The 27,183-nt window shown below is 40.1% G+C and overlaps 3 protein-coding genes across 3 annotated transcripts in view; 1 reads left to right on the top strand and 2 right to left on the bottom strand.

Annotated features, from left to right (window-relative positions):
• Positions 1–4,713: 4,713 nt before the first annotated feature.
• Positions 4,714–5,385, bottom strand: LOC143915859 (uncharacterized). Its single transcript, XM_077436680.1, has one exon. It carries the CDS (start codon positions 5,383–5,385, stop codon positions 4,714–4,716), a length of 672 nt encoding a protein of 223 aa, XP_077292806.1.
• A 2,079-nt stretch (positions 5,386–7,464) lies between these two features.
• Positions 7,465–27,183, top strand: part of LOC143915654 (cytokine-like nuclear factor N-PAC) — a 38,047-nt gene continuing 18,328 nt past the window's right edge. Inside the window, exons 1-7 of the mRNA XM_077436370.1 lie at positions 7,465–8,655; positions 8,772–8,808; positions 9,566–9,651; positions 9,733–9,859; positions 17,381–17,497; positions 17,571–17,750; positions 17,833–18,006. Of these exons, the coding sequence (XP_077292496.1) occupies positions 8,621–8,655; positions 8,772–8,808; positions 9,566–9,651; positions 9,733–9,859; positions 17,381–17,497; positions 17,571–17,750; positions 17,833–18,006 (756 nt within the window). The 5' untranslated portion in view covers positions 7,465–8,620. The remainder of the gene's footprint in view (positions 8,656–8,771; positions 8,809–9,565; positions 9,652–9,732; positions 9,860–17,380; positions 17,498–17,570; positions 17,751–17,832; positions 18,007–27,183) is intronic.
• Positions 18,207–25,384, bottom strand: LOC143915653 (uncharacterized). The gene is made up of 5 exons (XM_077436369.1): positions 25,145–25,384; positions 20,872–22,592; positions 20,639–20,795; positions 19,923–20,063; positions 18,207–19,854 (listed from the first exon to the last, which is right to left on the bottom strand). Exons 2-5 carry the CDS (start codon positions 22,551–22,553, stop codon positions 19,042–19,044), a joined length of 2,793 nt encoding a protein of 930 aa, XP_077292495.1. The 5' UTR covers positions 22,554–22,592; positions 25,145–25,384; the 3' UTR covers positions 18,207–19,041.

Raw genomic sequence — 27,183 nt, 5'->3', positions numbered from 1 at the left:
CGAGATAATTAAACCTCTGTTGTCTGATTTCGAATCGGTCCAAGCTCAGATTGACGAGCTGGACGAAGCGGAGGCTCGGGCCTCCGAGTCCGTCATTGACGAGTTCGAGACGGAATACTTAATCGCCCTCGAACGATGTATGGAAATGCTCAGATTGCGGGAGCTGCAACTGAGCGCGTCGCGGGTAGGTGGCGCTGCCGTCACGGTTTCCGCTGTATCGCAATCAAATTCGGCAATAAAATTGCCCCGTTTGGAGTTGCCCACCTTCGAAGGCAACGTCCAAAATTGGCCCCTTTTCTCACAACGCTTCTTGGTCGCTATGGCCGGCGAAACTTCTCAACTCGCCCGTTTCCAATACTTGTTGGCAGTCCTAAAAGGAGAACCCAATCGCGTAGTCAGTGGCTTAGAGTTATCTGATGATTCCTTCTCCCGCGCTTGGTCCATTCTGGAGCAGCGCTACAACAATAAAAAAATTGTTGTTCAGTCCCACATTCGCGCAATATTGGACGCGGAACAAATTGCGTCCAATAGTTACGCAAGTTTGCATCGCTGCATAGACGATTTTAACATGCACGTCCGTGCACTGGCCAACTTAGGCGTTCCGGTCGACACTTGGGACGACATTTTGGTCATGTGCATCACTAGGAAGCTCGATCGATACACGGTTCGACAATGGGAGCTTCAAGCGCCAAAACATGAGGAGTGCACATTCCACAAACTCATCGAATTTCTGACGCTTCAGTGCCAATCGATGGCAAATACCGACTTCGTCTTAAAAGGCGAGTCGAATCCTCGACCAAGAACCATTACGAATCCGAAGGCAGCAGTTCTGCATGTGAGGAGGGAACGCCCCTCCTGTATCAGTTGCAGCGGAAGTCATTCTCTGCTAGCCTGTCCATCATTCCGCCAAATGAGCGGTGATGAGCGTAGGTCGAGCGCCATAAAACGTCGACTATGTCTCAACTGCTTGAGACCAGGGCACATAGTTCACGCGTGCCAAACAAAGCAGAGATGCTTCAAATGCGGTCATGCCCATCACACCATGTTGCATGACTCAACTCCATACCAAACTTCGCCTTCAAATAAGGCCAAACATTATCGGAGCCCCAAGAAATCAGAGAACGCCAAACCCGTAAAATCATCGTTGGTTTTACACTCGGTGAGACGCGTATCGCCTTCTCACGCCCGAACTGTCCTGTTATCCACCGTGGAAGTACAAGTTCGCGGCGGAGATGGGCGTTCGCACAAGGTTCGAGCATTGTTAGATAACGGCTCCGAACTCAACCTCATCTCTGAAGACTTAAGAAGGCGACTCGCCTTAAAGTCGAAAAGGATGGACGTCAACCTGGTAGGAATAGGTTCAAATAGAACGTCCATTACTAGTGGCGCGGTAATTCGAATTATACCGCGCATCCCCAATCAGGGCTCCAGTGTTGATCTCGATTGCGCAATCATGCCCGAGATCGCGAATCAACTTCCATCGCGCAACGTGTCCGAGATTCGGAGCCATTTGCCGCTTCATCTCCCCCTTGCCGATCCGTCATTCGATATTCCCGGTACAGTGGATATGGTGATAGGCAGCGACGCCTATCATGCGATGTTACGCAATGGCAAACGTACCATTTTAGTTCCCTCCAAGTCACGCGGTGACAGAGGAGGACGCATCGCGATGATGAATACAGCTTTCGGCTGGATATTGGGCGGCTCTCTAGAAGCGCCCACAGTTTCAAGCGATTCTCGGAATTGCCATCACACAACGGGTCGTGATCCGTTATCTTGTTTTGGCGCGAGACGTCCAGTCAAGACAGTTACGCGTCCCCTGGACGAATCGCGTATTTCCGCGGTACGAAGATTCCGCTTGCCGAAGCGCAATGTACCCGCGCCCTTTAACCCTCACATCTTTCGACCTTCCCAACCCAGCTCCCATAACTCCTGGCCAGTTCCTAGTTGGCGCACCACTAGTTGCGCAACAGCAGGAGGATCTGGTCGATCAGCCCGGAGCGAGGGTGCTACCACACCAGCACATGCAGCAGCTGCCCCTGGCAGACAGGGGCACAGGAGTAGGTCCTACTACTCCTCCATCAGCAACACCAAGCGATCAGTCCGGCGAGTAGCTCGACTGCCAGTCGAGCAGCACTCAGTGAATTTGTGCAACGGTGTGGCGAACGTTCAAAACGTCCCACATTAAAGTTGGCGTCTTTAATTTGTGTTGTGATTTAGTTAAATGTGTTTCCATTTAGTTTTTTTTGTCTCTTGTTTGTTGATTGGTGTTGGTAATGGAGCTATCAATGCATACGGGACATGTAACGGCTTAACAATATTGTTACCTAGCACTGGTGTTGGTTTTTTGTTTGTTTGTTTGTTTGTTTGTTTACCTTGTTGGTTGTTTCTTGCGGGATTAGTCAGCTGTTAATGTACAGCCGGACGATTGACGGTGGACGAACCTTTGTTTTGATTACTGATTGTGTATTGTTTATGTCTTTTTTGTTGTGTTCTTTTGTTATCTCATTTGTCATTCTTCATTAGTCTCTTGATTAATTCATTTGTTTTGGAATCCGATCCTCTGGATTCCAACGGGGGGAGTATGTTCAGACTATGTCTGATGATCGGCTTTCGTGGCTTTACGACCCACGATTTGGCCGATATATTTTTGTGCTGGCCACCCTGAGACAGCGGTTGGCACACAAACTGACAGTTGTCAATAGCGGTTTGGCGCGTTAACACCCCGGTGTTTACGGGGCCCACCTCGCCACCGAAATCACCAGCTAGAGGCTGGTGAGGGTTGTGACGATACTTGGAGACCAGCTCCAGTATCCGTCCGGTGTGCACCAGAGGAAGCTTGGTCTGTCTTCGTCCAGAAGGCAGACAACTGAGCTACGCGTGGCTAACCTCAAAAGGCACGCGTGGTTACTTTGTTTACCCCCCCCCCCCCTGTCCCCCCTGCTTGATCTCTGTATATATATATATAAAATACAGTCACCATACAAACAGAATTACAACCTGTTTTCATTATTATACAATTTCCCGCCTTTGTCCTGTATCACACTCACTTACGCACACTGTACGAAGGAGAAAGGGACATAGCAGAGCAGCCGACATCAGCAGAGACCAGACCACCGACGACGAAGGAAGGCACCTTGAGGAAACCAGCCCCGCCCAAGCTTACCACTAGCTATCTCACAAAACCGACTCCGGGGGTGCTCTCGAGTTGAACATCCCTGGAGTCTGTACATCATCGTTGATGTTTTGAATTACAACAATGTTTTGAATGGCGACGATACGCATTTAAAACCAGAGAAATATTATAATTTCTCTGCTTACGAGCGAAAAAATATCTTGATATAATTTTTTAAAGTCGTCACGATATGTTACTGTATTTCGACGTCGATGATCGATAAAAAAAAAACAATTCATAAAAAAACGCGGTGTCGGTTGTCGGTGATTTGTCAAGGGGTTTTTTTTTCTTTCGTCGAAATAAAATTAATAATTACACATTATCCGATAAATTTTACCTCTGAAATGATTTAATTACTTGATTTATTTCGACGAGAGAAACAATTGAAGAATAAAAAAATCCGTTTGATGTGACCGACAACACCCCGGGTTAGCAAAAATCGTTGGATCACCCATACTAATACATGATATATTCTCAGTAGCTGTGCTTTACGGGGAAGTAAAAATAATAATTCTTTGATTTTTTTTCGATCTTAGTGCGTATCTTCGTAAGTCAAAACATCTTAAGTCGAGGATTACCTGTATGTGATTGTTGATGATCTAATTTTAGGGCAATCTCGAAAATTTATTTAAATTGTGCATGTTCTGTTTTAACTTTCAATATTTAATTTGAATTTTAATATAATGATTATAATTTTATTTTGATACTTGAATTTAATTTTAATATAATAATAATAGTTTTAATTTTGATATTTAATTTTTATTTCGATATTTTGTACGCTACTGGTTTTAAAAGTTGGCCTGTGGGTCGTTCGTTGGCTTGGTGCGTACGCACCATAAGGCGAGTCGCCTTCTTAAGTCTTCAGAGATGAGGTTGAGTTCGGAGCCGTTATCTAACAATGCTCGAACCTTGTGCAAACGCCCATCTCCGCCGCGAACTTGTACTTCCACGGTGGATAACAGGACAGTTCGGGCGTGAGAAGGCGATACGCATCTCACCGAGTGTAAAAACAACGATGATTTTACGGGTTTGGCGTTCTCTGATTTCTTGGGGCTCCGGGAAGTTTTGTATGGAGTTGCGTTATGCAACATGGTGTGATGGGCACGGGGCCCTTAGCTCCTCGCCACCGAAATCACCAGCTAGAGGCTGGTGAGGGTTGTGACGATACTTGGAGACCAGCTCCAGTATCCGTCCGGTGTGCACCAGAGGAAGCCTGGTCTGTCTTGTCCAGAAGGCGGACAACTCAGCTACGCGTGGCTAACCTCAAAAAGCACGCGTGGTTGACCCCCCCCTCTTTCCCCCTGTTTGCTCTATGTACAGTCAACGTGGAAATATAATCATTGTGATCAGATTTACGACCTGTTGTCATTATTATATAAACTCCCGCCTTTGTCCCATATCACACTCGCTTACGCACACTGTACGAGAGAGAGATATACATCGAGCCGAGCCGACATCAGCAGAGACCAGACCGCAGACGACGACCTGCAGATCCCGTGGAGGAGACAACGCGCCTCGCTTTACTACTGAGCAACATCTCACAAAACCGACTTCAGGTGTTTCTCGACTGAGGACCCTGGCGTCTGTACAGCGTTCGACCTACGCTCATCACCGCTCATTTGGCGGAATGATGGACAGGCTAACAGAAAATGACTTCTGCTGCAATTGATGCAAGAGGGGCGTTCCCTTCTCACATGCAGAACTACGGCCTTTGGATTCGTAATGATTCTTGGTCGAGGATTCGACTCGCCTTTTAAGACGAAGTCGGCATTTTCCATGGCTTGACACTGGCACGTTAGAAAACGTATTATTTTGCTAAACGTGCAGTATTCATACTTAGGAGTCTGAAGCTCCCATTGCTGAAGTGTACGCCGGTCGAGTTTTCTGGTGATAAACATCACCAGAATTTCGTTCCACGTCTCGACCTGGACGCTCAAGTTAACGAGCGCACGTACGTGCATGGTTGCATCATCCACAAGACGACGCAGACTGACGTAATTATTGCTCGCGACTGGCTCGGCTTCAAGCAACGCCTGAAGGTGATGCTGAAAAATAATTTTCTTGTTGTTATAGCGCTGATCCAAAATGGACCACGCGCTCGTAAATGAATTTGAAGCTAATTCCAAGCCGTCAACTAAACGTTGGGGCTCTCCTTTTAGGCTTCCTAGTAAGTATTGGAACCGGGCGATTTGCGAACTCTCGCCGGCCATAGCGGCCAAGAAGCGTTGTGAAAAAAGCGACCAATTTTGGACGTTGCCTTCGAAGGTGGGCAACTCCAAACGGGGCAATTTTACTGCCGAATTTGATTGCGGTACAGGTGACATTGTGACGTTAGCGTCCTCTACCAGTGCATCGCACGAAGGCGGCCATATGCTCGCTTTCAAACACGTCCACGACGAACTCGGAGGCCTGCGCCTCATCTTGGTCCAGCTTGTCTATCTGAGCTTGGACCGCTTCGAATTCAGACAGTAATGGTCTGATTGTTTCGAGTCTAGCTTTGAGCTCGATGATGCTCAGATCGTCCCCCAATTGATTCGCATTTCTCGTTAACCGAGCGCGAATGCTTTTCCGCGTATTCCGAAGTGCGTCCATTTTGGAGACGACAAAAACAATGGACACGGGAAAAAAAAGGCGACCAAAAATCACAACAACAGAAAAATGCTAATTACGACCAACCTGGATTCGACGACGTTGGAAGACCAGCTCTGAGGAAATCCGGAACTTTCGAAGGACCAAATGTACAGACGCCAGGGGTCCTCAACTCGAGAGACACCTGAAGTCGGTTTGTGAGATAGCTCGTGGTAAGCGTGGGCGGGGCTGGTTTCCTCAAGGTGCTGTAGGAATCTCGTCACGGCAATCGAACATCTACTGCGACGGAGAATACTTTTCTCACGCTCAACCATTGACGTCATCTCGAGTCGAGAAAATTCCACCCCAACAAATCAAGCAGAATGACGCGAAGTCAAAGAACACCTGCACCCATTAAAGTGCACAAATAACGACTATATTGTAACCCATTGAACAAACATCCAGACTCACTGGAACAAAGGGCGATAAAAACTAAATCGAGTGGAACGACGCCACATATTCGAGAAACTTCTAACATACAAACAACAAACCACATTCCTCGCACACGTAAACACCACCTGCGGTTCTCAGAATCAATCGCCAAACACAAGTCACGTGGATCCCCAAAAACAATATAAAAGGAGGTCCACCCCAAACAACTTCAGTCGACACACAGCAGCAGACCAGTCAACAGGCAGCAGCCACCATGACAGCAGTCGACATCCAGCTTCTGACCAGCCACTACTACACTACGCTGACCTGGAGGATCAACCAACGAACGAGCCAGCAACACACTGCCATATCCAGAGACCTTCTGAACATAGGCGAATGCCGAGCCAGCAACACACTGCCATATCCAGAGACCACCTGAATAACATACTTATATAAACTAATGCTTATACACTTGTATACATTGTTATACCAAAATAAATACTACCATATATATAGCAGTATTAAATACTAAAACACAGACGAACCTGTCTATAATACATGGCGGACTGGTGGTGAAGAACACCTCCACAACCAAAGTCAGTCCCCATAGTGACTTCCTTCGTCGTCGGTGGTCTGGTCTCTGCTGATGTCGGCTGCTCTGCTCTGTCCATTTCTCCTTCGTAGTGTGCGTGGGATGCGTGATGTGGAAAAAGGGAGGGAAATTGTAAACCAATGAAAACATGGCGTAAATCTAATCACAATGATTATATTTCCACGTTAAATGTACATAGAGCAAACAGGGGGAAAGAGAGGGGGGAGTCAACAAAGAAACCACGCGTGCTTTTTGTGGTTAGCCACGCGTAGCTGAGTTGTCTGCCTTCTGGACGAAGACAGACCAGGCTTCTTCTGGCGCACACCAGACGGATACTGGAGCTGGTCTCCAAGTATCGTCTCAACCCACCAGTCTCTAGCTGGTGGTCGGTGGCAAGGAGCGAGGGCCACGCAAAACAACCAGTGTTTACGCGCCAAACCGTTATCGACAACTGTCAGTGACCGTTAGGGTGGCCAGCACAAAAATATATCGGCCAACTCGTGGGTCGTAAGGCCACGAAAGCCGACCATCAGACGTAGTTTGAACAACAGCTTTCTTATATCGTGGATTATTATTTCTTATACATGGAGAAAACTTGAGCGTCCCAATATAAAATTGACTCCTCGAGATTTGATCCATTCTCTAGAATTAACAGTTTAGATATATACATTTTTGTATTTATTATTTTTCTAAAATATCATCCCCTTACAAAAAAATCTTGGATTCCTCATTTTTTTGTCATGTCTCTTGTTGGTGTAAACCAGCGTTCAATCCAGAACGCGTATCTATTCCTTTCTACCGTTATTAAAAGAACGAAACCCATTTCGTTCCGGTATATTCGTCTGCACCTATAAGATGACCCATGGCTTCGTCTTGGTAGTCTATTTTTCATTCATTTTTACGCCCCTGCCACCATAAAAATATCTGCTAATGTTGTAAACCAGTTGACGTCCGCGTCAACAATCAATGGCTGCGCTGAATTTCGTTGATCTACATAGCTGACTGCACCTCTCATTTTCTGTACGACTGGGTCTACTAGTTGCCTTTTAGTGTAAGATTTCTGGACGGTTCTCTCTCGATATCGCGTCTGGCGGTTCGCGTCTCTAGTTTCAAAGCTTTGCACGAGTTTTTCTAGGTTTTTCGAGGTGGCTATCGAAGTCTACCCCTTCGAAGTCGTTCCCCTTTCAATACCTGGCTACCGAGTCATTCCCCTTTCAATCCAGACGAGCTCCCCCAAAAAAAGTACTGAGCGAATCTCTTTAGTCCCTTTTACCACGTGTCTCTTCACAAATTGAATTATAGATTTGTATATATACAAATTCATAGTCGAGCAGTGTCGACAATGAAGGGTAGATAGTCATTTTCTGAGGAATCGCTTCAACAATTAACTCGGAAAATTCTCACAGGGGAAACGATCGACTTGGACGTCACAAATATCCAAATCTGACTGGCAGTACCGCGGAAATACTTGAAATCACCCACGGTACGATTCTTTTCAATAGAGGTAAACCCAGAGCTCAAACACTTGAGCTTACGGGCCTATGGTAATAGGTTGGCGTTATGATAGTAGTGTTCCATTACCACTAGCATTACATAGCAGTGTTTGTAGTAAATGAAACTAGCATAGGGAGGTACGCGATCGAAACATGGTGTCGAGGGGAAACGATGAAAAGAATGCGCATGGGTGGGGCCGTGGAGCGCGCGGGGTGGCGGTGTAGTGGGCGTCGGGCGTCGAGTGTCGGGTGTTGGCGAGCGTGCTCAGCGTAACTGTCGGGACGCGGCAGTGGCACTCGCCTCCGCCTCACGCCAGTCTAGAGCCAGCCTTCGGAGAGGCGTCACGTCGTCGCGTCGTCATGGCTACCGTCTACAAGACCGGAGACCTCGTCTGGTGGGTGGTCTCGCCTCGTCTCCGTCTCTCGTCTTTCGCTCTCGTCTCTCCTCGGCTCGCGTTCGCCTCCGCCTCCACACCTCGACTAACATTTCGTTTGTTTTGCGTTGTTTCAGGGCGAAGATGAAGGGGTTCAGCCCGTGGCCGGGTCGAGTGAGTACCGAGGGGCGGCGCGGGGAGGGGCTCGGGTTCCCCGTCCCCCTCCCCTCCCCTCCCCTCCCCCGCTTCACCCACCACACCTCGCCTCGCACATTTCAAAGTTCGAGTCGTCGTCGAATGGAAAGAGCGAGCGCGGGAAACGGCACGCGTCACTCGTCACTCGTCACTCGCTGCGTTTCCCCACACCTCGCCAATCACCCCTCCCCACTCCCCGCTTCGATTTCGCCCCCCTCTACCAGCTGACACTTTTCAAACAATATCACGACCTCTTGTCAAATGTCATTTTTCCCGCAAAAACTATTATTCAAATTTGATCATCACATATCTGTTCGAACTCCTCACTCCCATTCTGGAGTACCCCCCACACTTTCCGTTTCATGCGAGACGCAGTGAGTCGAAGCGTCTACGAGTGATCGAATATCTAATATCCTTAACCTACACGGATGAGTTTCGTCAATTGACGAAGCGAATCGTCTAGTATAGTTCAGATCGTTCCGACCGAATGTTTTTGAATTTTTTCACTTAAGCCATTTGCCAACATTGTGCGATTGTGAAATGACAGTTTTGTCATGTATACCATATATAAATTCGAATTGAATCGATGTTTTTTTATGTAATTGGATTCGAACGTTGAGTGATAAATTATTTACGTATAAAATTTTTTTAAATAATATATTCCCCGCGTCCTCGCGATTCCGTTCGACATGTTTTCACTGATGATTTGTTCTATAATCGATGTTTGCTCCGATAGGTTTCTCATCCGACCAATGACTTGAAGCAACCGCCTAAAAAGAACGTATCAGTACAGTGCATATATTTCTTCGGTTCCAATAATTTGTAAGTGACCGTTGGAATGTTTTGAATATGTCACGCAAAAGATTTTCCAATTGTTTTAATTGATTCGTTGTGTTTTGTCAGTGCTTGGATCGAAGAGCCGAATATAAAACCATATCAAGAGTATAAGGAGCAACTCATAAAATCGTGCAAAACTGCAGGATTTAAAGACGCCATTTCACAAATCGAAGAATATATTGTGAACCCTGAGGTTAGTATTATCAAATTTTACGTTTCTTGTCGACTTTTATTGGTGATGACCCACATTTTAACCATTCGTGTGTGTAACCTACATTTGGAAATATTGATATTTTGCAGTTGTAATTGATGAATGTTAAATGAATTTAAAACACAATTAATGTCCTTAAACCTGGTATACTGATTGATTTATAATCATAGTACTTATGTGTAGTATCACTTCTCGTTTTCCTAACATAACTTTTTATTTCATAATATGTGGTTAGCTCACTACACACCAGTTGGTGTTGAACATTTCACTAAGTTTTTCAATCTTACCGTTATTTAAATAATATATGTCGATTATTACCTTATACAGACCTTATGTGGTCCAAAATTATGAACTCGGTATCATACACATCTATATATTTTATGTAATTTAAATTACATATTTATTTATTAAAAAAAGAAAAATAATGTATTACAATATTTTTTCAAAATATTGATGCCAAAAAAGTTTCTACATATTTATTTATCCATTATATATTAGCCACGATCTTAGGTGCCCTACGCGACACATGTATAATCAAACTTTTGTACATAAGTACCAAATACCATCATCACTCATAATGATTATGAGTTAAAAACAGTTCCTGGAAAGATGCACTAGATTGCACTGAATAGTAGTGCAGCTTCGATTAGTCATAATTTTCAAAGGTGCTCAAAATGAACTTATGCAATAGAACTCCACAAAAAAAAGGTTAGCACCCTCGGATAACATCCAAATACCCCTTGACGCTTTATTAAGGAATTCTATTACGTTAGTTCTTCTTGAGCATCTTTGAAAGTTTGGATGTCTCGAGAGTGCATTTTTCCGGTCGCCGTTGAAAACACTGCGACAACCCTTGCCATTAAACTCTTTCACTGCGGAATCACTATAACTCCTCCGTCATATGAGATGTTCCTCTTCTAATTCATCAAATAAAACTGAAGAGTCGATTGCAGTGCCTTAATATTCCTACTGCTTCAACCAGGAAGGTCGAATGTTCTAACATGTTATCGTCATCGCCTAGTCTTGCAAAAATGTTGAGATGATTGTTGCGAATTAACAATTGGGAAACACTAAAGATTTTATTTAGTCAATTGATTAAGCCTGATCATAAGTGATAATTCACTTATTTTCAACAAAATAAGGTTATATGCATCTAATGTGTGCTTCCACACAGCATAGAGATTAAAAGAGTCGCCATTTGACTATTATAATACTACTGAAGTTTATTGAAAAGGCATAATATATCTTTCATATAAGGAAGCTTAATCACCCAATTCTCACATGACACTCGCTCTACTAGAAACGCAAAAACTTTCTTTCTAGAACCATCTCACTTCTGTATAGAGAAAGGAATGATGGTTATCCATACTATCACACAATGCCTTGAATAACCTAGACCTCATGGTTCGATTAGGAAATTCATTCATCCTCTTCACTGAAATATTAATCTTGGTGTTCAGAAAGCTTTCGAGGATTGACGGAAAAAATCTGAGAACTGCTTCTGGTCGTTTGAAAAATGTGATTCCAAAAGTTATTAATTTATGTGACATAAAATATTGGGCATTTAAATTGATGAAATGACAAAAAAATTCTGTCGGAAAATAATCAATTTATATAGCATTATATAGTAGGCAAAAATCTAAGTGTTAAACTGATAGTTCTTCCATTGAACCAAGTTAACTGGTTTTTGATCAAATCAAATTCCACATTTAAAAATATTTCGAGATATTTTTTTGTTATTTGAATATCATCTGTGTACATTTAAGTAGTAAAATTGATAATCGAATATGATTTAACAATCTTAACAATACTCTACAATACGATGTTTAAATATGTATATACATGTATGGTGTTTTCATATTTATTTGACTTTATGATCACTTTATTTTAAAAAGCGATATCCACGAGAGTACCATGGTCTTGAATCGTATAAAAGTACTACTACCATCTAAATAAATGGTAACTATTTTCTTTTGTGTTCTTTTTGACAATTTTGACTTGGACGAATTTAACTGAAAGTGCGTAAATAATTATTTCCATCTCTCCCAATATATGTATTCATTATGAAATATAAATTTAGTGTTTACTTTGTAGGTACTAATTTAGTGTTCCACTTTAGATACGGGCAAGCATTTTTTTTATAACTTTGTCTTATCGGTGTTAGTTTGTTGTATAAACATATTTTTATTATTGTCAATGAATCGTCTGAATTTTTATAAGCTTTTTGTTAGTTGCATTCGGCTATTATGATTGCATATAATTTTTTAAGAGCTTTTTTATTTATGATACTATCTGTCCTTTTTAGGATATTTGGCTCATTTTTTCTTCCTCTCTCCTCTTATATTGTGGGTGAAGTACTCATCGGTACTCCACTTTGTTATTAGAGGCTCATATCCTTCTCTTAACCGCTTAGCTGCCCAAAGCGCCTTAAGGCGCAAACAGCCGTATTTATTATACGCTCAGCGCGTCGGCTGGGCGTCTAAGCGGTTAAGCCTTCTTGGAACTTTCCTGGTTAGCTGTAAAGTTCCAAAGAAGCTTTAGAGAGTTGTTAGTATGATTCTCCAGTCTGCTTCTATTTAGGGACTGCTGTTGTCGCCTTTTCTGTGTGTTGGTATCCTTGAATCCCTGTGAATTATACAATTTGGGACAAACCATGGAGCATCCAAAATGGCTCGCAAAATTTTATTTTTGAAATCTTTGAATATTTTCTATGTAATACGCAGATACTGTCTGAGCCCATAGATTTAGAATAACGTATGTATGTAGATGAGACATTGCAAACAAAATTGAGGAATGAATGAAAATTAATAAAAAGGAAGAAAGGGATTATGGACAATGGATCTTCTTACTTAAACGCCAGCTAGCTACTGAGGAAATTGCACTCTTCAAAAGGGGAACAAGATTCGAGCATCATACCTCATCTGTTATTTGATATATATGGCTGAGCGTCATAGTTGTATCCCATACAAAAAAAATGTTTCAAGATATCCTTATACTCGAAATTTGCTCTCCATGGTCAGATTCGAGTTTCTGATTATCTAGTAGTGCTTCCTAAGTTTCAAATTAAGTTGTTAATGTTTTGTTCAGATATTTTTTATTTATTTTATTTATAGTTAGTTTTGGACCATTGTGGCATTACAGGAAGAACCTAATACGCCACAATGGCCTACATTTGATAAAGAAAAACAATAATAAAATACATAAAATTAAAAGCAAAAATGCAAGGCAGAAAAAACACGATTAAAAAAAAGCAACAAAAGAAAAATAATAAATAAACAAAGGTGTAAAAATCAAATATAGTAGAGTAGATTAAGATTCCACACATACATCACATTCAAATTAAGAAAATAATGATGAGCGCAGGATACCAGATAAATATGTTAACATGATATCTGACAATCTATGCTCACTTAGGTGGATTCAGGCACGGCAGCAACGATTTTATTGAGAAGTCGAATAGCTCTTGGAATAGGAGCCATTCGAAAAACTGTTCTAGCAACAACGGGCATGACGTATTACCATGCAGTAGTTGGAGAACGAAAAGAATTAATGTGAAATTTCTCCGAAGTTCAAGGGAATTATACCCAAGCATGCCCAAAAGGAAAGGAGTAGGATAGAGATATGGGTAGTACCCAAACTCTTTCTTATAGAGAAAACGAAGAAATGCTTTTTGCACTTTTTCGATCATAAGAGTAATTTGCCTTATGTGGATTCCACACAATCACATTATACTCTAGCTTACTTCTAACAAGCCAGTTGAAAAGCAAGCGAGAAGACAAGGGGTTGGAGAATAACCGAGCATATCTCAAAACAAATCCAAGTCGACGAAAGGAAACGTCAGCGACTGTCTTGATGTGGTTGTGAAAGGTGAATTGAGGATCAAAAGTGATATCCAAATCGACCATAGATCCCATACGTTTCAAAAACGCGGATCCAATGAAATATCCGTGACAATAGAGCGAATGTGCACGGCCATAACTCATAATGGCATATTTACTAGTGTTCAGTTCAAGCCATAAACTGGAACTGAACTATTTAACAGCATTAATATCTGCTTGAAGGAGAGAGGCTTGTCTCTCATCCTTAACAGCAAAGAATAATTTAACGTTGTCTGCAAACAAGAGACATGAAGCATTGCGTAACACTTTAGGGAGGTTGTTAATAAGTATTGTAAATAGTAAGGGGCCTAAACTGGATCCCTGAGTTACACCAGATCGCGTAAAAAATGAAGGAGATGCAAAAATACCATATCTAACAAATTGCTTCCTATCACTAAGATAAGAAGCAAAGCATAAGATATATTTTTTCCATGTCAACCTGTGGTCAAGATGCTTACCCAGAAGTCTCATATTCAATTTTACGAAAAGAGAGGCATTCTTCTTCATTGTGAATGTGACATGGCCAAACTTTTGCTCGTTATCCTGTATTCTCCAGAGCTAAAGCCACTTTTGGATTTTGTCCAAGTTTTCTTGCAAATGAAATGAGGCCATTTTGGGATCTTTGTTTAAAGCCATTTCTACTGCGTCTGCAAAGGTCGTTTTGTGTTGTTGGTAAATCTGCTTTGTACATGAAATACAGAATTGGACCTAGATCACTGCCTTGGGGCACTCCGGATTTAATCGTGCATATTTCTGATGTAATTTTTTTTTTAACGTTTTACTTGGAAGTACCTATCCTTTAGGTATGCTTTTAGTATCAAGTAGACACTGTAATAATCCCTTTTTGTTTGAATTTGTATTGTAATCCGGTGTGTCAGGCCCTGTCAAAACTCGACTAATATCAAGGAAGAGAGTTGAACAGTATTTAATTTTATGTAGGTTCTAATATAAAAAAATAAAATATATGTTGAAATATAATGCTCCCTAATCATAACATGATTTCAATTGTATACGAGGATTTTGGTACTTGGATATATGGACGCAACCACGCAGTTAAATGAATGATCTCTAGGTGTCGCGAACGGTTTAGGTAAAGTGACAGTACATAACCAGTGAATAGTGGTTCATTGAAAAATATACTGAATTCGAAAGACACTACCTTTGACAAAAACAATGATATTAAGTTATTTGGGTAAACCAGGGCTAGTTTTTACAGTGATTGCTATTTATAGCGTTCGTTTCAGTTGAAAAACTATAATGCAGTGGTTAGTAACCTTTTTGATCAATGTACAAATTTTGATTGAATATTTTTAATTATTTAAAATAAGGAGCTGTCGGACGGAACCAAAATTGGCAAGCCTACCAAATTAATGCAACTACTTTTTATTTTTTTTGTGTTAATATATGTGTACACTGAAGGCTCGGTTGCGTCCATATAACCAATAAGTACCAGATTTTATATATATTTTGCATTATACCCAAAAGTTACCAGAATTTTGTTTTTGACAGTGTGTTTAATACACTCCATCAATCTTTTTTTAATATTTTTCAACCTTCAACTTCGTGTATTTTGGCGTTACCATTGTTTTGTGTTTTACCTATTCCTCATCTTCAAAAATATTTATTTTTCATTTGAGGAAACAGAATACGGTTACATGTCAGATGAGGGTAAGAAACAATGGTCTTGTTTTTTTTTTTAAATACGTTGCACTCGACAGTATGCACGTGCGTTGTTGAGTGTAAGAACCAATTACCAGTTCATTAAATTTTGGGATTTTCTCCTCACATTAGTTGAGTAATCGACCAACAAAGCTTGATTCAAAATGAGACTGTCGGCTTATCTAGAAGAAACGATTCGTTGCCCAATGTGTCCAATCCCTTTGAAATTAAGAAAAAAGACAATCTAAAATGGTCGTTATTATTCGACTATATGTACATATGTCATTTGCTTATCGTGATTTTTTGGGTCATAAGAAACGGGGAGAGGCTATTTTAAACTTTCTTACAGTGCAGCTCCAATGATAACGTTAATTATTGACAATGATTAGATACTGTTAAAAATATCGGAGGGATCTCGAATTAAATTGTAATGGGAGACCCTCCCATTACATTACATAGACCGATCTGTGAGTAATACCGATACGTGTTTATTTGTCTGTGACACGAAAGAGTAGGTGCCAGTTTAGCGTGCACTCCACCTTAAAGGTAACTGGTTTAGCGTGCAGTCTACCTATCTATTTTTAATACGCCAAACAATGTTTTGACTGTTCGAGAAGCCCATTTTCCGAGAGAACTGCAGGTTGACTCCTCCATTGCAATCAGTCGATTAAAGTCTCTAAGAAGCATTCTTGGGGAATAATAAAAACTAAATATACCGTCAGCACGCTAGGCCGGCGCTGTATACGCTGGCAAGATGTCAAACAAATATTATTGTCAAGTCCTGTTACGGTAGAATGCACGCTAAACCGTCAAGTTAGTTAAAAACAATATTAACATTAGAGCTACATATGTATTTAAGTGGTGAATACTGGAAGTAAATATTACCCTTTCTCGGGCACACCTTTTGTTAATGGTAGATTTATTTTCATGTGTATGGGTAGAGGTTGAATTACTGCTACGTGTTTTTACATATATGTGTACATCCATGATAATAAAGTCACTCACTGAAAATTTACTAAATTGAACTAAACTAAAAAAAATGCGCTGCAGATAAATTTTATTTTCAAACTTGAATGTTGTAATTTTCTTTATCAAAAGTGCTGTATTTTATTTTTTTACAAACTTTGTTTTATCAGTGATAATAAAAAAAAAAAAAAATATATATATATATATATATATATATATATATATATATATATATATATATATGTATATATTTAGAGTGAACATTTCCTTCAGACTAGTCCATGCAGAACCCTGCAAATAATTCCTGGCTTTTTTTCAAAAGATATTAACTATCTTATAAATAATAATAAAAAACGTTACAGAATTCGAAGATCTGCATCATTGTCACTGGCAATAATTTAAACATATAGAGGGTTAGTGATGCCCGGGGTCAATTCTTCGACTGCATTCCTCTACAAAATTATATAATATATTTAAATAAAAGTGGTAATTTTATTAAATTATTATTTATTAAAGTGCAATTTAGCGCCCCAAATGGTTTTTTTCATTTATTTAAATCTGCAGACATATATTGGGAAATCCACACTTATTCAATTCTTTGATGTGATGCCCGGGGCCGTTGCACCGTTTTTTCGGTATTTGACAATACATAACTGTCACAACTTTGTAGAACGCACCAGTCACTACCATTTTTTTTTTAAGTATGTATATTATTGCTATGATTTTCTCCGGAATCCCGAAATTGACCCCTGGAGTAGCCCAGGCCTTGGAACTTTACCCCGGTTCCCCCCCCCCCCCCCCTTGTCAGGCCTGAGTGCATCACAGATGATATTAGTATCAATGGTTCTTTAGAAGTAATTTTACATGTTCTTCATTTAAAATATCGTGGGAAGCGAACACCCATATTGGGAATATTTGTATGTAGTATTATATTTATGAAATATTCGGTTTCCTGAAAGTTAGTACGACATTATTGGTTCATTATTATTTTTTTATTTAGAAATTTGGCGATATCGATGGTCATCGAACAGATCCTGACGTCGAATTTAATAAATTGAAAGAGGCCATGGCTGAATCGGATGACAGCATCAGAAAAAGCATAGAAAAGCCCAAAAAAGTGAATTTCATTTATTTATTTTTCATTTTAAAATACATCTTTGGTGAGATTATATATCAAAATTGGCTTGTAGGAAAAGGTTATAAAACGAGCATCAACTGGGGCGAAAACTTCAATTTCACGTAAAAAAGCAAAGGCTGAAGCTCAATTATCTTATTTAAATGATTATGACAATGAAGCGGTATCGATGCTCAATCATTCTTATAAAAAATCATCATCTTCATTGCTCGACAGACCAGATATCTCTTTACCGGTAATTATTTAATAAATATTTAAAAATTTAATTTATATTATACGTAATATAAATATTATTCTTAATATTTTTCGTTTTATAGGAAACACCAGTCTTAGATTTGGTTAATGTGACAGAAACATTGAAAGGAAAAAACATTCTTCCAAGTCAGATGAAATTCGGTTTCTTGGGACTTGGAATAATGGGTAGCGGTATTGTCAAGAACCTACTCAACTCTGGTCATAAAGTTATTGTATGGAACAGAACAGCAAGCAAGGTAAGTTGTATACTGACTTTTGTTTAACATGCATGCTTTGCAACTAACGATTATATATTTGAGTGTTATGTCGTTATAATGAGTTTACATACAGTGGTGTTATTAGATGGTTCATTATCTACATATGTACATGTTATAGTGAAGTGTCAAAAAGAGAAATTCAATCACAGTGAATACTCATTTGAATAAAAAAACCACTTGTAGTTCGAGTGTGTGCAATTTATTCTGCTGTTATTGATGAATTTTAAGAAAAATGAAGAATTGTGTGAAATTTTAGTTGGTTTATTTTACAATTGGATTGAATACTAGTGAAAATTAAATCTGTATTTTAGAAATTTAATTCCACTTTCTCAAATAAAACACTATGTCTGAAGAATATCACTTTTGATGGTAGTTTTAATAAAACACATAATTGAAAGAAAATTCTTTTAATTAAACTTAATATTTTATAAACGAAGGAATCTACGGATGTCTGTTAATCACAAAAATATATTTTTTACAATAGATTTTCAGATAAATATTCCTAATTATTCTTACTAAATATCAACTCTCATATTTAATTATTTTTACTTGATGATTTGGAAATAACTGTTTTAACTTGAAGTAATACTTAGTAACACTAGTCTTTAGTCATCGTTCACTAAATATTTGAATTAGAAGTTCTATTAAAGTTAATAAAAATATACACAAAACACTCAAAAAAAAAAACATTCTTCTACAATATGCAATAATTAACATTTTTATCACTGATTATCATATTTGGCTATTATTATTATTGAAATTTAACTTCGGATTTTTAAATTCTTTTGATGCAGTATTTGTTGCTATTTCTTCACTTAAATAATTGACTAATCGATTTCTTGTCATCTTTATTGTGGATACAGATCAGTCGTCTTAAAATTATTATTATTATCATATCTCTAATAAGTAAATAATAATCACCAGTTCTCGATTTCAATTTCTTCTTGTTTTCTTAATAAATATTCTGTCACTGGATAGAGCGTGTACTCTGAACAGCTTCGTGACAACCCTGTACTACAAAGGAGTTGTTGCAGTGTTACTATCATTCACCAAAACTCCATTAGGCGAATTCTGCGAAGATTCTTGCTCTCCCGAATCCGAACTCTCGGGAACTTCAATTGCTAATAAGACTCGTGGGGGCATCAATTTGGGAATAGGAAGAATATGTGGCCTCTGCCACAACTCGGGCAAACTAATACTCTGTGTTAACTTCAAATGCGTTGAATATCGATTTCCTAGTAAAGGCTCCTCCGAATGTGCAGCAGCTTCTATATCATCTTCTTCGGGTTTTTTACCCTCACAATCATTCATCCTTTTGGAATTGCACAACATAAATTGTTGAAGATTGTAAGGTGGTAAAATGTCAAATGGTGGAAAAAATGGCATATGCTGTCCACACTCTTTCAGATAATTGATGTGAGTTCCATCTGGCATCACTGGAGGCGAGTTTCTCCTCGAATCGATCGATCTTTCACTAGGAGTATAATATATAGATATTTTACTCTGTTCATCATCAATGTTGCTAGGATCTCTCATCGTGGCGAGTTTTTCGATTTTGCTCTTAAAATATGGATCTATTGAGTCCAGATCCTGAGGATCAAACACAATAGATTCACTACGACCACAGGAACCACTTCGGCAATTATCAAAGTACAAACTCGGCAGATTTTCCAGTACTTTGTTGAGCGTTTGCTGCTGGTATTTACACGATTCGCGTATTCGCAACACCTGATGTGCACTGAATTTTCTAATTTTATTTCGTTGAAACACATAATTTTCTCTCACCCAGCTTAGTTGGTTTGCTGAATAATCGCGCACTCTTTTCACCTGATAAACAAAAAAAAATTAATATAATACACTAACATTAAAACATATGATTGCTTTAAACTAATTACCTGATCATAGTACTGATCTCTCAATGCTGTCAGATGATTAGTTCCAATGTCTCGTATTTCACGCAAATGTTTTGCTTGACTAGAATAACTGGTTTGAATCCATTCCACCTGTTGAGCACAGTTATCCCGAATGCGATTTACCTATCAAAAATTACAAAGAACACATGTAATGAAATACTAACGAGTGTGCTTTTTTCAACACCTGACGACACATTCGCATGCATATAGATAGATATGTATATAAGTTCATAATCGTTCTAAAAGATGAGTTATGATGATGCCTAAGGTATTCTCATGCAAATGAATATGTATTGTGTTTATATAATATCGTCCTTCATCGTTTCTGATGAACGACACATTTTGTGTAGAACATACATATATTGTAACAAATAGCCTCACATTAAATAAGTGTCCATATCTGTTAGTTTCCATTGTTGCGATATATATTTATATCTTATATTTACATCCTTTCCTCTATTTAACCTTGCTGCTATGTGCATTCAATACACCGCAGCTAGTCTATGACAAATAAAATCTCTTTATACAGCCTTTATTTGTTTTCACATCAAGTTTATTTATTAAATTAGCGCGAGCGAGCGTATGAATCCAACGTTGTGATTTTTCGTTAACATTTTGCACGTTTTTATAAATTATATATTCAAAGTTAACTGATCTATATGTATTAGCAATTTCAGTGATGAAAATTTGGAACATACCTGCATAGCATAGTTTTCTCTCAGTTTTTCTAATTGTTGACTCTTGTACTGTTCTATGTTCTCTAACATTGCAGAGATCTGCTTGGCACGTGGAGCATCTCTATCAGTAGTTTGACAGCAGCTACAACAGCTACAGCATTTTTCAATAATGCCAAGCCTGCAATGGTTTGCAAACATTAGTCAATTTCCAAATTTCAATCGAAGGTCGTTAAATTAATCAAATTGATACTCACTTGTCAACTACGTAACGCAGGAACTGCACCATGAGTGTCATACCTAAAAAAGCCGCTGCACAGGTTGTACCAAATAACAAACTATTAATTTTAATATCGTACAGTGTCACAGGATCAATATTTAAAATCACTTCGACCGTCACATTAGCGGTGGGATTCGATGCATAACATATGTATATTCCACAATCTTCTCGCGTGACGTTTTGCACAAGCAATGTACCGTTCTCTAAAACACGAACTCTGGAATGACTATTATCTATCTCGTTCATATTCTCACTGTGAGCTGTTGGATGTTTATGGAAGACATCGGGTATATTAGGATCGGGATTCCAGTGGAAAATCTGCCTGACAGGGGTGACCCATGTTATTGAAGGCTGTGGGTTCCCTGCATATTTACACTCCAAAATAGCATTCGATAATATCACATATCGAGACACCGGAGTGCTGTATATAATTCTGGGCGCAGTGCAGTTGAGATGTTGTAAAGTTGGGAGCATATCATTGGGATACGCGTGAGGACCGCAACTCAGTTCCGATTTCAGCACTTGTTGTCGGTTTTCTGCCCAATTGGCGAACCAAGCCATTCGACAATCACACGCCCACGGATTTTCATCGATGAAAAGTTCAATCAAATTATCTAACTCTGCGAAAGTCTTGGGTAAGTAAGTCAGTTCATTTCCGCTTATGTCCAAAGTTTCTAACGTTTTCAAGTTTGTAAAAACGTATGGCTCTATCTCTTTGAGTAGCTCATTGTTCCGTAGATATAATTTCTTTATATTCTTCAGTCCTTTGAGGGTGGTTTCTGTCAACACTTCTATTTTCGTCTGCTCGAGGTACAGCGTCTCAATTAACATGTTCTTTTTGAAGGTTCTTTGTGAAATTTTCGATATGTAATTATCACCAATGTTGAGCCAGCTCAACTGCGGTAAACCTTTAAAAGCTTCGTCGTATATGTTGAGCATCGGATTGCTTTTCAAATTTAAGTACCTCAATTCTTCCAAAGAGTCGAAGAGACCCTTCGTTATAGACGTCAGTCTGTTATTCGATAAGTCTAACTTCGTAAGCGCTTTCAGATCTTCCAAAGCGTTCGGATATATCTTCTCCAGACGGTTATCGTTGAGGAGAAGTGTACTCAGCATACGGTTAGTTCTGTTGAAGTGGTTGAGGAATGTGACAAACTGATTGTGAGACAAGTCCAGATAAATCAAATTAGCCAACGGTGCGAAAAGTTGGAAGGGAATGGCGTGCAGTTTGTTGTCGGCGACATAGATTTCCTCCAAACTGATCATGCTTTTGAAGAAGTGGCGCGGCAGATCGTTGAGTTTGTTGCTGGTGAGATTGAGCACCGTGAGGCTGCTCAGCGACCGGAAGGTGTCGTTGCCTAGGTCGGTTATATTGTTCCTACTTAAATCTAATTGCTCGAGGTGAAGATGAGAACGGAGTGCGTCCGGAGCCAGCGATCTGATCCCGGCGTCCGTCCATTTGAGCTGGCGGATCGGTTGCGGTGCGCCTAGTAGCGCCCCCGCCGTCAGTTGATGGGAGCCCCCCTCGAGAGCGGAGACGCACGTCAGGCGGCCGCGGTCGGCGCACGAGCACCCCGCGGGGCACTCCGCACCAACCGCTACCACCAATAGTAGAGCACAGCACCATGTGGCCACGTGTTTGATTCGCACGCGGCTCATCGTGCCCAGCGCGAGCGCATGGCCCCTGAAACCAGCTAACTGCAACACAATATCACACACACACAACTATTAATTCAAGTTTGCACATTTTATTACTTTTTACAATAACTAAGGAAAAACGGATTTGATTTTTTATTATATTCAATGTGTAAATACATTTCTAGGTGCATAAATACCGCACAGCATACATAAGGCCGACAGGGGGGGGGGGGGGCAAGTCCCAAGGCTCGAACTACTCGAGGGGCCCTGTGTCAGAAATCATTCCTGTTATATCACACTTTCTTATTCAATTATTGAAAAAAAAATTACAACCAACATATATGTATTTTTCTAATAGTTTTGATATACTTTTCGTATATTAAAATTATAGGTATGATACATATAAGATCATTTTATTTTAGTTTATCATAGGGCTCGAAATAATTTTTACCAGGGCCCAGGATTCCTTTCGGTGGCCCTGAGCATACATATATAATGAGCTGTGTAAATTGTTAACTCTATTTAAGATTTTTTACATTTTCAACTTTCACTTATCAGGCTCATTCGAACGCGTTTCATATCGCTTTTATTATGTAGGATTTCAGAACTTATAAATCCCTTCTCTAATATCAGCAATGATAAAAAAATGACACTGCTTTTTAATTCCAATATAGATAATGGTAAATCACTAGTTACAAACATGTCGCTAGCAAGTCATATATTATTAGTAAAAAAAATTGCGAAATTGGAGATCTTTTAATGATTCCACAGTCCTGCTTTTATATTTTATATAATTTTTACATTCACTTTTGTTTAAATTTTATTATTAAGACATACTTTCACGTTGGTACTATTGATGTGTATTCTGCTTGAAATTGCTTTTTTTTATCAAGTAAACCTTGTCAATTAAATATATGTTACTATCAATGCACTTTCGATAGTATGACTCGTTCATTTCGGTCAAGGTCTAAATTCGCCGCCTTTCAAACTCATCCATTTTTGAATAGGATTTCATATCGGCTTTTGATTTACAAAAAACCGGCAACAATACGAAAAGCGTCGTCGAACGAGCAAATTACAATGTCTAAAATTAAAGAAAAATATTTTGAGTGAAATCGAGTGTTCGTCGTCTGGTATTTTGTTATTCAACGTTGCCAAATGCGTCATTCATTCGCCGCACAAACGGCCCCTCATTATTTTATAATACAAGACAATTTGCATATGGCTAAATGACCGTTTGCACACATTTTACTTCCTTTCGCGATAAGTGTCACGCTAGACGATAATGGTTAGCACTTTAGAGAGTACTAATCGTCTCGAGACGAAAACAATTGTCGCGATGGTTCCTATCGATTTAGCGTCGTTCCGAGTCAAGGGCGCGAACGTGTAGGGTCGAGTGTACTATGTATGTAGATCGATCAGATATTTTGCAATGGATATTGCACGCTAGACCGGGATTGGGACTGTTATGCAACTGTGGCGTGCGCCAATCAGCTGTTCCGCATATCAAAACAATTAGTTTTTCAAACGCTGAAACGATATTGGAAATGGTCGACGCGTTCGTGGGTCGAATTTTTACGGTCTGATTCGTCTCCCAGATGGTTTGCGTGCTCATACTAGCGGTCTGTAATCCCCGGAAGTCGTAATCGCGCTCCTGCGTTACAACTGTTGCACTCGTTCGTAATATCGTTCCATCAAAATTGAGGTTTTTATATATAGACACGATTTTGTTGTTCGAGTAATATTTTCATATATTTGTAGTTTTACGACTTTTTGTATAATAAATGCATATGTATGGGCTACTTTCAGTCGGGTAAAATTGCGTCAATGCTATACAATTCTCTTCTAGCCGACGTTTTTAATTATTTTTGCGTTATTTGTGAGATTATATAAATTGTGTTTACGCAGGTGTAGATTAAATTTTTGTTTTGGTTTTGTTGTGTAATATTATGCGCAAAATTCTGACGACTGACTGGTTTTTTTTTATATATTTGTTTTCGCGCTTTTTTACACGGTTCGTTTTCTTGAGACAAAAGTATGTTTCGTTTGTGCTCGAACAATTATCATAAAGCAATACGATAAGAAGTGCGTGCAGTGCGCAGCCATCAAAAATATCCCCTTTATATCCGTTTTTGCTTTTAGTGGGAAAAAAAAAAAAAAAAAAACAATTGAACAACGTTTGCAACGATGCTCGTCGTGCTCATTATTTGTCTATGGTTTATTCATATGTTCGCGTTTTGACATTTGTTGCGGAGAGGTGACGTTTATGAATGTGAATGGCGATTCGAACGTGGCGGCCGCCGTTACAACAATACGGAGAGAGCGACTCCGTCAGATGTGGCGGGACGGGAGCGGGGGTGGGGGTGGGGGCGGAGGCGCATTGATCGGGCGCTCTGCCCCCGCTACCGCTACCGCTCCCGCTCCCGTTTCCGTTCCCACTCCCGCCCTTTACGACCGCACAGCTGCCGTCTTACATAATGCGGGGTGCGAGGAGAGGGGTGGGGGGCGCACCCGTCACTCTGGGTCGTGGAAGGTTCTCGGTGTAGGAGAGGAGAGGGTGGGGGGGGGAAGTCCACACGACGACGTGCGACGCACGAGCGTCGGTGACGTACCTAGAGCCGTTTGGCGATCCGTAAAGTCGCAGGTCGCCGCCCTTCGCACGGCCACACGAACACCAACACATTGCGAGGCGAGACGATACGAGACGAGAAGAGACGCGACGCGCGCCGCCCCGCCCGACGGTCGCCCCGACACTGGCGCGCGTCTCTCTCCCACCCACACTCTCGCGCTCGCACACCCACACACTCACACCACACCACTCCACTCCACGCTCGACACTACGCGAACGCGTTGCCCCCTCCCCCCCCCCGCCCTCTTCGGACGGAACCAGTCTCGATCGTCGACGACGAGGTGTATTGGCTTGCCCCTGCCGCTCCGAAGATGGACGCTATTATGCGTCTTACGGCTGCTTCTCAAAAAAAACGTTAACAACTCGTTCCATTATGTCCTGGCTGTATGCCTCGCTCTCGAATTGCAAACGCACGCAACTACATACATGCATATGGGTCCACATCACGGCATTGAATGTTCGAAAGATCGAAAATCGAAAGACCAGAATTTCGATCTTTCGAAAGTCGAAATGCGATGAAATTATCTCTCTTTTTGTCGTACAGCCTTACTTAATGTGCGCGGGCAGGATACGGGAGGAAAAGCCTGTTCCTCTTGTATCCTGCTCGCGCAAATTAAGTGAGGCTGTACGAAGGGGGTAGAGGGAGTTTTACCGCACGCCACTGATATATATATACTACCCGCTTTTCATATGCATCCATGGTAAACGAACATTTTCGATTTTTCGACCTTTCGATGCGGTGACGGTCACCGCATGCATATATGTAACGATTCTTTTACAAATCCTCATAATACACATCCAGCGCTCGGTCTCACTAGAATTGCGTCCAGGATGGTATTGATGAAGAAAATTAGGAAAATATTGCCAAAGAGAAAAACCCAACGCATTGCACAAATACACAGATATTAAATTACTAAGCAAATAATGCATGGTCTCAGTTGCAGTACTTAGGATTTCGGCCCACTCAAAGACTTAAACAACTATAAAAGAAAAAAACGCACCACGGCGAATTGTTTTAATCCTTTTCCGTCGAACTACATATATTTGACGACGGAATTAATTATATAACAAATTCGAAACATTAAACAATCAAACAAAATCAAAACAAAACATACTTAACTATTATTGCGCTCTAGCAAGGCTACAAACGGCCCACCGCTATATATGCCGATTGTTGAAATGATTTCTGAATATTGAATTTTCTAAAACATCTCATCATAAGCAGTGGTGCCGAGAGGAATCCTGGGCCCTGGGAAAAATAATGGAACTGACCTCCGATCTCTACTCACGGTACTCAAGTCACGGTTAGGGATCACCGTCTTTTTACCGTCAAATTTCATTTACCGGTAAACAATTTTCCCCACTACTGGTATACATACTGGTATTTAGCGGTAAATGGAAAAAAAATGGGAGGTAACTGAATGTGGCTACTTTTCCTAAAAACGTTAACCTAATTGAATCCTAAATAAATGTCAGGTGAATAATGTCATATTTAAAAAACATAAAGTCCATTTAATAGTTTATTTATTCACAGTTTGGATTATAATTGAAACAACTGTTGCAAGTATCAGCGTAGTCACTCTTAAAATCCATCTTTTTGGCCAAATTCCTTTTAAACTAATTCCAGACTACATAATCCACAATTCGCCATTGGCATCGATTTTCAATGCAATATTATGCAATAATATATCTGTTCGCGATAAAAATAATTTGCAGTAAATTTTCTATTGTACCGGTATTTACCAATGGCCAAATTTGGATGATTTACCGGTACGGTCAGCATTCTAAAATAGAATTTCAATATTTCAAACATTACCAATAAAAAATGCTTTAATTTAAAGGAACGAAACATAGAAAATTCGACATTCATTTAATCAAGGAATAAGAACATGCATACTTATTTAATTATCTATAAACCTATTACGCCTGAAGAAACAGATCTTTGATCAATGTGTTTTGCCAGTGATGATGTATGAAACTTGGACATTGAACGGCGATGACGAAAGAAGGACGGCTTATATT

Source organism: Arctopsyche grandis, chromosome 8 (genome assembly GCF_051622035.1).
Source record: "Arctopsyche grandis isolate Sample6627 chromosome 8, ASM5162203v2, whole genome shotgun sequence".
NCBI classification, from domain to species: domain Eukaryota; kingdom Metazoa; phylum Arthropoda; class Insecta; order Trichoptera; family Hydropsychidae; genus Arctopsyche; species Arctopsyche grandis.
Note: the sequence above shows the minus strand (reverse complement) of the source record. Positions and strands in the feature narration are given on the sequence as shown.